This window comes from Belonocnema kinseyi, chromosome 5 (genome assembly GCF_010883055.1).
Source record: "Belonocnema kinseyi isolate 2016_QV_RU_SX_M_011 chromosome 5, B_treatae_v1, whole genome shotgun sequence".
NCBI lineage: Eukaryota > Metazoa > Arthropoda > Insecta > Hymenoptera > Cynipidae > Belonocnema > Belonocnema kinseyi.
The window spans coordinates 115,450,604-115,463,582 of record NC_046661.1 but is presented as its reverse complement, the minus strand read 5'-3'; the positions used below and the strand labels follow the sequence as shown (position 1 = coordinate 115,463,582).

Here is a 12,979-nt window from a genome sequence, read left to right as displayed (position 1 = left end):
TAGATACAATATTTGTTTCTATAATTACTTTTCAGCAAAAAAAAATTATTTTTGCGAAAGTGCACATAAAATCTTAAAAATTGTAATCTATTTTTCACAATTACTATTGTCGCCCTCGTATATCGGCCTTTCTTAACGAGCGACAATTAAACTGTCAATTCATGTAATTAACGTGCTCGTTCAACTCTGACCCTGTGAACTCAATAATATTGCAGTGTATCCCTCGCAAACTGAGAGACGTTCTATTTAATAAATGCAAAATTTAAAGAAAAAGGAATAAACAAGAATGAAAATTTTTGTTTTTCAAACTTTATTTGTATCATCAGATGTTAAACATTACAATCATATAAATTTTTAACTGAAACTTTTTGACAAAAGTGGCTAAGAAACAGAGGTAAGATTCAGGGACACACTGTGCCCCAGTTTTCCAAAATTTAAGTACTTTTCGACATTATTTAGAATTTTCTGTAAAGTTTTTCTAACTAAGTTATATAATACTGTTCCAAGATGCCTTATTAAATCACGAAACACTCCCTATTTACATTTAAAAAATACACTTTGCAAATCTTATTAACCACAAAATTATAACAATAACAAACCACAAAGTCTATAATCATTAAAGCAAATATTAGTGCTAGGTTTGCTAAAACTGCCTATAAACATTTTTAGTTTACTTAAAAATTACTGCAATTAAACATTTCTTATTTTGCATCCTGATTAAATATTTAGCGATTTAATTTTAAACTATTCACATAAATCAATGTTTAGGCTTAAATAATTCCTATTTTATGATAATAGTTTGTTATAATAAATATTTTATTCATATTTTATTACAACAAGTAAAATATGTGTCAACGAAAATAGAAGAAGTTAGACAATTTTTATACAACCGAAGCTTAAAGAAGATTCAATTCAAATCAATATTTAAAACCGGAACCTAAAATTTATTTAACATACCTAAAGCATTTAAAGAATGCAAAATAAATAAATTGAAAAAAAATATATATATACAAGAAACTGCACTTTGACTCAAAATTTAAAAGTTATTTTTATAGAAAACTTGAGCAAACTGTTTCAGTCATGCAATTTATTTATTCAGTAATTTTCACTCACAATTTAGTATAATATTTTATTATTACGAACAAATATTATATCTGAAAAGACAGTTGAAGACAATTATTCTTTCTTTAAATATTCATTTTTCACTGCTTGAGTAACTTTAAATGAAAAAGTGTTTTACAAATAAAATTTAGTCATAAAAAGTAGAAAAAAAGTATTTTAAGATAATTACGAATTTTCCTATTCCCTAAATATGAAAAGTATTTTTAAATATTAAACGCACTCTAAAGAACATGAGAATATCTATATATTTTTATCATTGAAAATTTGTAAGAAGGGAGATTGTAATAATTCTCATTGCATTTCTAACCGTTTTTTGATACACGTTTTTATGCATAAAATACACACCTATTGTTAAATTAGAATTTGATTTTTATAATTTTTCCATTATTTCGAAAACAAATAGAATTATTTTTAATAATCCTCAATCCTAACAATAAAAATACCGATAGAACAAGAATCCCCCAATACATTTCGAAATTACCAATTAAGAAAATAATTTCTGAAACTGGTTATTGATATTGTAAGTACTAATAACCAATGTACTTTTACTGTTTATCTACTTCTGGTTCTCGATTCTAACATTACAGACATGTTTTTGCAACAATTTATGAGTCAAACATAAACTACGTTATCAGTTGGGGGAGGGGGGGGGTAGACAAAAACTACGGTTAATAACAGTGATGGGAGGTGGTCAGTGAGAATAACGTTACGAACTAAGATAACATTTATTACGTTTCTAGTGATAGATTTCAAACAGTTTGCGAATTTCGCAAAAGATGGCCCCTCTTTTGCCAGCTTTTTTTGAATGTTCAACTCTTTTGTTAAAAATTCATTTTTATAAGATTCATAATGTTTTTTTAATATATTTTCTAATTGAAGATTCGTCTTTAATGATTAAAAATTAATGTTCGTAATTAAAAAATCGTCTTTTGAGTTAAATGTTGAACTCTTTTGTTAAAAATAATTTTTTTTGTTGGCTGAGATTTAATTTTGTAACTAAAAAGGAAACGATTTCATTTTTTGTTGAATATTTTTGATTGAAAATTGATTTTTTCTAGTAAAAAATCGTTTTTGTTTGTCGAAAATTAATCTTCTTGATTACAAAATCATGTTTTGAATGAAATGTTGAACTCTTTTGTTGAAAATTAATTTTTTTAAAGGGATCATATTAGTTACAAATTCATCTATTTGGTTGAAAATTTAACAACTTTGCTAAAGATTATTTTCTTTAATTAATTTTTTTAACTAAAAATGTAACCATTCCATTTCTTTAAAATATCTTTTCTAGTTTAAGATTCGATTTTATTGATTAAAAATAATTTTTGTGGTTAAAAAATCTTCTTTTCGGTTAACTGTTTAACTCTTTTGTTGAAAATTATTTTTTTTTAAGTTTCCCAATTTTCATTGAAAATTGAATCTTTTTGGATGAAAATTCTTTCTTTTTTGGTGCGAATTAATTTTTAACTAAAAATTTAACTATTACATTCTTGTGTGAAAATTGATATTTTAAATTTTAAATTGATCTATTCTAGTTGGAAATTCATGTATTTTGTTTAAATTTTTTTTCTTTATTCGAAAATTAATATTTTTGGTTCAAAATTCATCCTTTTTTGATCAAAATACAACTGTTTGGTTGTAAATTATCTGTTTTCATTGATGACTAAAATCTTTTCTTCAAAATTCGCCCTTTGTTGTTGAAGTTAACCATTTTTTTAAAGGTTACATTTTTTTAGTACTATTATTTGTTTCGTTATAAATTCATCTTTTTCGATTGATAAATCAACTACTTGTTTTAAAACTGAACTACATAAATTTTTTTTTAAGATTTGCATTTTTAATTTGAAATTTATATTTTCGTTTCGAAAATTCAAATGTTTTGTAGAAAGTTCCTCTTTTTATCTTAATATATAATTCACCAGTTTTGAAGAAAATTAGACTATTCGGTTAAAAATGATCTTTTCGGTCGAAAATGTAAATATTCGGATGAAATTAAGTTTTTCAATGTAAATTTAACTAATTGCTAGAAAACTAACTTTTTTTATTAATAAATCATATTTTCGTATTGAAAATCAAACCGTTTTGTAGATAAGTAATGATTTTTCTTCTAAAATGTACCAGTTTTGTTAAAAATTCGCTTTTTTTATTAGAAAATTAATCTTGTTTTTTGGAAATTCATCTTTTTGGATGAGGATTCACCTTTTCATTGAAAGTTCGTATTTTTGTGAAAAATCAACCTGTTCCCTATCTTTTGAGAGAATTTTTGGGTAGTTATTTTTCTTGCCGGGTGGGGGGGGGGGGCAAAAATAGCGGAAGATTCGAAACGTATTTTATTGACGGCATCTTACGGCTCACTCTTAGGCTGCAAATTGATGGAAAAGGTAAGCCGAAGGTACCCTAATAGGTACCAATCTTGTACCTCCCGAGCTTTCCTTAACTATGTAATATTCACGTCCGTTAATGTTGTACTTTTTGGAATACCGGTGCTCCTGAATCGTCTGGTAAAAAGGAGGTGGACTCCGTTTGAACAACTCCAGAGGCGTTTCTGGTGGGCTGTAGGAAGGCGTTGATGACGTTTTGATTTTACGCTTGAAAGGACAGATGCAGGTGTTTTTATCGCAGCAAAATCTCTGGATGCCTGCTAAAATTCCCTCAAGGACCAACACACATCCTGCCGTGCAATATCCACATCCGACAATCTTGAACATTAGCTGCAGATCGGCCACCCGCAGTCGTTTTTCTTTCGTTGGAAGATCCTCAGGACAAAAAACTACAGTGGGGACATCCTCCTTTTTCATGTGCTTAATCAGGCCGTTTTCAACCATATTTACTATTCTGAAAATTAAATCAGACACTTGTTAAAAAATATTACTCACTATCGCATCCTATGTCCTTTGGAATTTTGTTTGCCCGGTTAAATCATTTATGAGAACGCCTATTTCTTGCGCGTTTCTATAAAAGCCCATTTTCTTGACATACCTATCACCATCGCGTATTGTAGTTGATCAAAACGCCTACAAATACTCTTTTAAATTGGCCACGCCCCCTAGGTACACCTATTTGTTTTAATAACTCCTCCTAGAAATACCCATTTTCATTGTTCATGAACCTCTTGATGCACCTATTTTCTTTATCACGTCCATTATCAATATCCGTTTTTTTTGTCACGTTATTTTATCAAAACACTTTCCATGTGATGCGGTTTAGTAATACCCTCAGTCATCGAAACGACCATTTACGTTGACAACGCCTATTATTACTATACTTAAACAATTCTATTTCCACCACGCCTTTCCTTAGCCAGAACAATTTTTCTTGATCACCCCCTTCGAAATATCCATCTTTCGCAAACATTATCAACGTCTATTCTGATTTATCACGCTCCTTACAAGTAACCATTTTTTTATTCACTCCCATCCTTAAGACGCATTCTCAATCTACTACTAAATTTTTATAAGGTACGCCCATTATCAACATCCCTTTTCTTTTGTTGTGTTCTATGGTAAACGTCCACTTTCCTTTGAAGTGCGACTTATTGGCGCCTTTGAAATCGTCCCTAAGTGTCAAAACCCCTTGCTCAGGCCTTTCCAGCCTCAAAAATCATCCCTATGTTAAGTTTAATATGCCCTTGTTTGTCTCTCCCTAGACCAAAAAAGCACTACTAAGTGTACAGTTATCTTGTCCAGCTTCAAAAAGAGCCCCTAGGTGTGAAATGTCCTTTTTACAGCTCTTCCAAACCCCAAAAATAACCTCTGGATGAACTGTCCTTTTTCGGGTTTCCCCAGTCCCAAAAATCTCACCCTTAGTGTAAAATTCCCATGCCTAGCTCTCCTCAGCCTTAGAAATCACCCCTAAGTTTCAAATCCCCTTGCACCACTAAGTGAACAATCTTCTGGAACAGCTCTTCCTACTTCCAAAAATAACCCCGACAATTATTATCTCCTTGTCCAGCTTTTTCCAGCCCCAAAAATCACCCCTAGGTGTAAAATTCCTTTGTCCAACTTTCTCTAGACCCAAAAATGACTAATAAGTCTACTATTTCTTTGTCAAGCTCTCTCCAGTCCCAAAAATCACATCTAAGCGTAACATTCTTTTGCCCAGCTCTCCGCAATCTAAACAAATCACGATTAAGTGTACAATTCCCTTGTCTAGCTCTCCCCAGCCACAAAAGTCAATGTTAAGTATGAAATCCCCCTTTCCAGCTTTCCAACAAACGCGTTGGGTGATGATAAGAAAAAATTCAAAACCATCGTGCCATCCTTAAAAATTTGCCATCCTAAGCCTTGATCATTTTGGCCTCTAATACCAATCGGCCCTGCGTAAGCAACATATTTTTATAGTGTATAAACTTTGAAAATGAATTAAAATATGTAAAACATAGTTTTCAATTTTAATCGTGTTTATAAAAAACATATTTTTTAAAGCTATAAGCCAATGTCATAGGAAACCAATAGGAGAAATCAATCTCCGGGCCTATGAGTGGAGGTCCGGCAAACCGTGTTTCCAAGTTCAACACAGTTGTAGACTAAGGCATAAAAATAAATGTTGAGAGTACAGGTATTTAAGCATGGACTTCATGTTGTCTTTCACTATTAAAAACTAAATATATTCTCTACCTTTTCGATGGATTCCCGAAATTTGAGGGAAAGAAAATGATAAGAGAACTCAATCAAGGAAGGTACAAAAAGAGATAGAAAATTATTCAAAGGACCATGCACATTTCTTAAGGAAAAGTGGTTTCACTTAGTTTGGTTGAATTTGCTATATGTTTTGCATCTCAGCGTCCTGACCAAACGTCTCCATGGGCGCAAAGCCCAAAGCCCCCCGGGTTACAAAATAAGGCCCGCTGAAGTCAATAGAACCGGGTATTAGCTCTGCTTGCCGGTTTTCGGCTTTGCTACCACGGATATATTTTTTTAAGATCCCAAGCTACCCAACATATAATAAATTGAGGCGAATTAACCGAAACCACTTCTCCAAGCGGTGTCAATAGCCGAGAAAACAGAGCCAATACCTGGTGCTACTGACTTCAGCGGGCCCTATCTCGGAACCCAGGGGGCTTTGGGGTTTGCGCCCATAGAGACATTTCTTCAGAATGCTGAGATACAAAACATATAGCAAATTCAACCAAATTAACCGAAAAAACTTTTCAAAGTAGAGTCAATAGCCGAGCAAGTAGAGCTAATACCCGGTGCTACTGACAATAGCTGGCCTTATCTTGGAACCCAGGAGGCTTTGCGCCCATGGAGGCATTTGTTCAGGAGGCTGAGATACAAAACATATACATAATAAATTCAACCAAATTAACCGAAACCACTTTTCCTTAACAAATGTGCGTGGTCCTTTATACTAAAGAGGTAGAATGCAGTAAAGAAAAAGATAAGGGTCCTTAGTCACAAAAGACAGAGAAAGAGATATATAATGATTGAGATTGGGAAATCAATTAGTGGAAAAGATAGCGTTTTAGGAATGCAGAGTGACCCATTGAAAGAGATAGATTAGTTCTATATTTGCCTATTCTCCAATTTCTATCTTATTAATCTTTCTACATTGGGCATCCCATTTAAGTCCCTCGCATTTAAGTTTTTCCGAAAATTGTTGCCGCAGCGGTTTCGGGGCGAATGTTATGTTTGTTTCAAGTCGAAAGTATTTAGGAACATGCCCAAAACCGTATTTAAATGTGATTCACAGGGTACTTCGAGCAAGGTTAATTGAAATTCGCGCCAATTACTTTTTAATACTTGGATAATTGATAGAGAAAATTATTTTTGCAATAAATAGTAATTTTTTTAAAAGAAAGAGAAAACTTCTGGTTTTAAAGTATAGAAATGATATGTAGGTATATTCTTACTCTCTGTCTATTGCTGCCAAGATCGTCGAATTGTTTTGAAAAGCAAAGCCCCTTTCCATCATAAAGACTGGTTTTGGTGCTACAATGTGGGTACATCGCTTGGTTTCAGGAATTCCTCTCCTTGTCTTATTTCGAAAATCTTCATATACTAACATTTTTGCCCATTGCATCTCAGTCACAAAAACCTTGCCTGAAAATAAAATATCGAAAGGTCCTGAAAAGGAATAAAATGTTGTCCAGTTTAGTAAATTGCTTTATACAATGTTTGCACACCATTTTTGCACACCAGTTTGCACACTATTTTTGAACACCATTTTTGAATTGCACTCCACACGAAATTTCTGTCAGAAGATTAGAAAATTCAACACGATATTTGTATGTTATGATTATTGGTAATTAATTGAATATGAATAAGTACTCACTTGTGTTCTTTATTTTTTTGAGTAGATCTTCCTTGGATATCCAGTAGTCCGTGATGAACTCGCCGTAGTTCCATTTGGCTGCGTTTTTCATATTTTCAAAGGCTTTGTAGTTCTGAAAATTATGAATTAAACTTTATCAAAAATTTTTCGATAATATTATGCCATAGCGGAAAAGAATTAAATTTAAAAAATATTATTACGTTCTCTATTGCACTATCGACAGCTCGACCTTTCATAGCAAACCAACTGTAGCCAAAAGCCACGTCATCAATTGTATTAATGCCCAACTTGTAATATGACAATGTCAGAAAAGCTGTCAGATTTGCTGTGTAAAATGACGATAATATCGTCACAAAGATCCACCAAGATGCAAAAAGGAACCTGGTACAGTCTAAAAAGTATAATGATTGATATAAAAAATATTTGGGAAGAAATATCAAAAAATTTAAGATGTTAACAGAACTAGCTTTTATGTTTTCAATAACACATGCATGATTTCAGCTCTTTACGAATGATGTAAAGAGGGGGGTACACACAGTAATAAACAAAGATCGTTGCACACCATTCTGTTTCTACATTCTGATCTAACAGAGAATGTTTTAGAAAAGTTTGAATTTTCAACAAAATAAATGAGTTTTCAGAAAACATTACGTTTTTAACGAGAAGATCAACTTTCAACTAAAACGATACATGTATAGATAAATTAATTAGAATGATGAATTTTCCACTGGAATAGTCACATTTTCAGCGAAAGAAATGCATTTTCAGCTAAAATAATGAATCACTATCAAAAAAAGGCATTTTTAACCAGTGGCGTACATTGAAATTTAGGCTGGAGGAGCGAAGCTCCTTTCTTCACAGGACCACCCAATTTTACGAGTAAAAATTAAAAAAACAAGACCCTTGTTAAACATTCTTTTATTTAGAGCACATTATTCTTATTATTCTACGCTTTTTTAGCTCTAAAACTTTCGACCAAATAGTTAATTTTGTAACCAAAAGCATCCATTTTCGACCAAATTAATTTTCCTTTAAAACGTATTTTTAAACCAAAATGATGAATCTATAACAAAATAGTTACAATTTTAGATAAAGAAATTAATTTTAAACAGTTCAAAAAATTAATTTTCAACAAAAGAAAAGGGAATTTTTGACCAAATAGTTTAATTTTCAAAAAAGGAGAACTAAAATAATGAATCTTCAAATCAAATTGTTCAATTTTTAGTTAAAATAAATTTCAAACCAAAAAATAACGACTTTAAAACAATAGATGAATCTCCAGTGAAAGAGATACATTTTTAACTAAAATAATTGATGATAAAAAAAATGTTTTTTACAAAGGAGTTGAACTGTCAACCAAATACTCAAACTTGCAAACAAAAAGATCAATTTTTAGCCAAGAAGATTAATTTTCATCAGAAAATACGAATAAAATGCATGAATTTGTAACCAAAGTAGGTGGATTTTCATCTAAAAAATATTAATTTTTAAGTAAAAATTATATAGTTAAACTTTAAGTTAAGAAATGCAATATTTGAACAAAATGCAAACAAATTTTCAACAAAATAGTTATACTTTCAAGCAAAGAAATAAATTTTGATTTAAAAAAATTAATTTGTAACAAACAAAATAATTTTTAACAAAAAAATGCAACTTTTATGTTAAAATTTCAATCAAGAAGATAAAATAATGTTCAATCAGAATGATGAATCTTCAACCCAAAAAATAATTTGTTAACTACAAAGTTCAGATTTTAATCAAGTAGTTAAATTTTCAACCAAAAAGATAAGTTCTCAATGGAAAAAGAAGTTATAATTTTCAGTTAAAAAGATTTAAATTTAACCAAAAAAGATAAAAATTCAACGAAGTACTTTGATTCAAAATTTTTAAAAACAGTTGCATTCAACAAAAAAAGACGATTTTTTATCAAAATAGTTCAATGATCAACAAGTTTTGAAACCAAAAAAGATTAAAAAAAGATTAAATTAAAGTGATAGTTAAAAAATTGATTTAAAAACATATTTTTGATAAGATGAATTTTTAACGAAAAATGGACTAATTACATTTCCAGGTAAAAATTTAAGTCTAACTAAAAACAAAATGAAGATTAAACATACTAGTTAAGCTTTAAAAAAAAAGAGAAATCACAAACAGTTGAATTCAATAAAAAAAGACGAATTTTCGACTAAATCGCTGAAAGCTAAACTAAAACAGAATTATTTTTAACCAAACAGTTGTATTGTGAACCAACAAAATATGAAAAATCTTCAAAAAGAAATAAATCTCCAAATCAAAAAGACAAATTATCAACTAAAGAGATGATTTTTCAACTAAAATTTATAATTTTGAACTGGAACAGTTAAATTTACAGATGAAGAAATTAATTTTCAACAAGAATGACGAATTTCCAATAAGGAGGAGTGAAAATTCAAAGATAATTTCGCATTTTTTCAAAAGTTATGTCAAATTTTTTATATGTTTATTTTTTGCTAGTGAACAATACTTAAAAATTAAAAATGACAAAAAATAGCTTATTATCTAGTTTCGAATTTATAAAACACTAAAATTCTTTTTCCCAAAGAAAAATAATAAGCTATTAATTTGATCTTATTTAGAATTTCGAGAGGTTTGACATATCCAACTTTCTCCAGGAAAAATTTCTTAAGAACTTTTTTTTTCTAATTTCTAATTCTTTTTATTTATTATTCTATAATAGCAAAAACTGTACATATAAAAATTCAACATAATTTTGGAACCAATATAAATTTTTGTTTGAGTTTATATAAATCTGTATCTTCAAATCAAAAAAGAGAACAGAAGATATTAATCGGTTTCAAAACTTTTTCGGTTGTCAAGCTAAAAAAATTTTCTTTTGAGCTTAAAGGATTTGATTAATTCAAGCATTTTCACTCCGCCCTAAGATACGATTCTGGAAATGAACTTTGTTTTCTTTCACAAAGTATTTCTTTAGATTTACGTAGTTTATCTGTTAGCCATCTCGAAGCGATAAGTTACCATAAATTACCATAATTTACCATACATTGAAAATAAAACTACATTTTATATATCAAACCTCCATGAGGAGCTTTTGTCGTTCCTTGTTTTAGCAAAGCTCCATAAACGTACCACATGCATCGTGGGAAAGTGTACCTCCACATATCATCGTCTCTTACGAAGAAGTGGCTGAATAAGAAAAATTGTATTAAATATTATCGTTTTCATAAAATAAATAAATAAATTAGATATAACAATAATTTTTTAAATACTAAAATGAAAATAAGAGAACGTCCATCAATTACGTAGGGACGATTTTTGACATTTTAGACCCCATTCCCCCTTTATTGCAAGGATTCGTAAGATTTTATACTTTTTATTATTTAAAAAATTTTTTTTAAAAGATGTTAATTTTATGAAATTTAATCCTATAAAGATTTTACTGGGTTTCAATGAATTTTGAGAGATACGTCGTGATTGCGGCGGGTTTTGAAGGATTTCAAAGAATGGAGGATTTTCAGAGATTTCGGAATATTTCGAAATAAATCACGGATTTAAAAGGATTCCACATAATAGCGAAGAATTTTTAGAAAATTATACAGGATTTTAGTATGATCTCGAACATTTAAAGGGATTTGAAGAGATTTCATGAGATTTCAGAAGATATCAGGGGATTTTAACAGTTTTTCAAAGATTTCAAAACATTTTAAGGGATTTTAATATACTTCAAATTAATTTACGGAATTTTAAAGGATTTTAAAGTATTTTATGCGAAACAGAAGTACTTTTATGAATTTTGAACGATATTTGGGGATTAAAATGAGGTTTTGAAGATTTCAAAAGATTTGAGGAGACTTATGAAGATTCTAAAGCATATCAATGGACTTTATAGGATTTTGTAAGATGATAAGAGAATTTTCGAATATTTTAACCGATTTTCACAATTTTATTTTTTCACATTTTTATTTTACAGCATTTAAAAAATGGTTTAAAAAAATTCACGGCTAAAGCAGGTGTTAGTTAGTATATTACAAAAAACATTCAGAAAGAAGAAACTTACGTAGGAAAGGCATTGTACTCCCACCCCCTCCCTAAGTGGGGATTTATAACATCGTGCGGACTCCCGTCCCCAGAAAAAACTTAACGTACTGATTTGACGCTCTCTTATATATAAGAGAAAAATAGGTATGAGTTATACTGAAATTAAATACCGGAGCTTAATCGAAATCCAGACCAATGGGCCAATTACGCAAAGACATGTGAGGATCGAGTACCAAACTTGAGGGCTAAAAGGGGCAAAAAGCCCCGAACCTGATGACGATCCCGCAGGTCTTTTCAGTAAAAAGGTCATTTCCATTTCGTCTATTGCTGAACTATAATTCACGATTTTCCTTAATTTTGGCATGATTGGCAAAAATGCGACTGCCATATCCACCTGCTATATTTGAGGAAAGAAATGTATTATTATTATTATTAGTACACCATTAAGCCATTTCCCTTTCGGGTAGGCGTGACTCACTCGGTGGGGAAGGGTGTAATGTGAGGAAGGGATATAAAATGTTTAGACTGATCCAGAATTCTCGTGACTTTTATTTAAATAACACGTTCGTTCCGCAACACTGCTTCGACCAAGCTTGCTGATCAATCTCTCTAGCAATAACCCCAAGTGAAGATCCACGCAAAGTCGTCATGTAAGGTTCCCCACTTGGGTCCATTAGTATCCAAGGTCTTTTGTTTCAGGCGTAATTCACTCTACTGACACTCTTTTTATTAAACATTTGTCGCCATATTTTTCTGTCCTGGCATACTTCTCTAACTTCTTTTATGTCCGTGCATTTTTTCATGCAGGCTCTCGTGTTTCAGTGGCTTCTTATGTCTCTTCTAACTAGGGTCTAATTCACACATTTTAACCATTATTTCCGCGGTCTATCTCTGGGCACGCTGCCATTTAATTTACATCGATACATTTAAACGATTTCTTTCGCATGTGTCTACTAGCATCTTTTCTGCACCACATTCTTTGAGAAATATGTCGTTACTCACTTTGTCCATCAGAATTTTCCTGCATATCATGCGCAGGAATCTCATGTCAATTGCGTTAATTTTACTCTTATCTTTTTCTTGATAAGTCCATGTCTCGCTACCGTATAGTACAGTCGGTACAAATATAGAATTATGTATTGCCATTTTAGCTTTATTTGATATATTTTTACTTCAGATAAGGGGACCTGCTCTACCAATAACCTTCTTACCTTCATTTATTCGTCTATCTAATTCCTCATCTATCTTCCCGTCCCTAGTAAATAAGCTACCAAGGTATACGAACTTATCAACTTGTTAAATTCTCTCATCATTTAATACAATATTGCATAGTGTTTTCTCACTCTTTTCTTCGAAAACCATAGTTTTTGTTTTATTTGCGTTAATTTTGAGGCCCATGCTCTTCATGCTCGCATTCAGTTTATTCAACATTCTTTGTAAGTCTTCGATTGACTCTGTTATAACAACCTTATCATCTGCGAACGCTAACCCTCGTACCCTTACTGTTTCGAGATCCACACCCTCTTCGTCGAAGAGAGCCATTCTTAAACAC

General features: G+C 31.0%; 1 protein-coding gene across 1 annotated transcript in view; it reads right to left on the bottom strand.

Moving 5' to 3' along the window:
- Positions 1-3,476: 3,476 nt before the first annotated feature.
- The window catches only part of LOC117173846 (glutamate receptor ionotropic, delta-1), a 17,898-nt gene continuing 8,395 nt past the window's right edge, over positions 3,477-12,979 (bottom strand). Inside the window, exons 3-8 of the mRNA XM_033362493.1 lie at positions 11,598-11,824; positions 10,466-10,575; positions 7,593-7,783; positions 7,393-7,504; positions 6,971-7,160; positions 3,477-3,954 (exon numbers count right to left, since the gene is read on the bottom strand). Of these exons, the coding sequence (XP_033218384.1) occupies positions 3,477-3,954; positions 6,971-7,160; positions 7,393-7,504; positions 7,593-7,783; positions 10,466-10,575; positions 11,598-11,824 (1,308 nt within the window). The remainder of the gene's footprint in view (positions 3,955-6,970; positions 7,161-7,392; positions 7,505-7,592; positions 7,784-10,465; positions 10,576-11,597; positions 11,825-12,979) is intronic.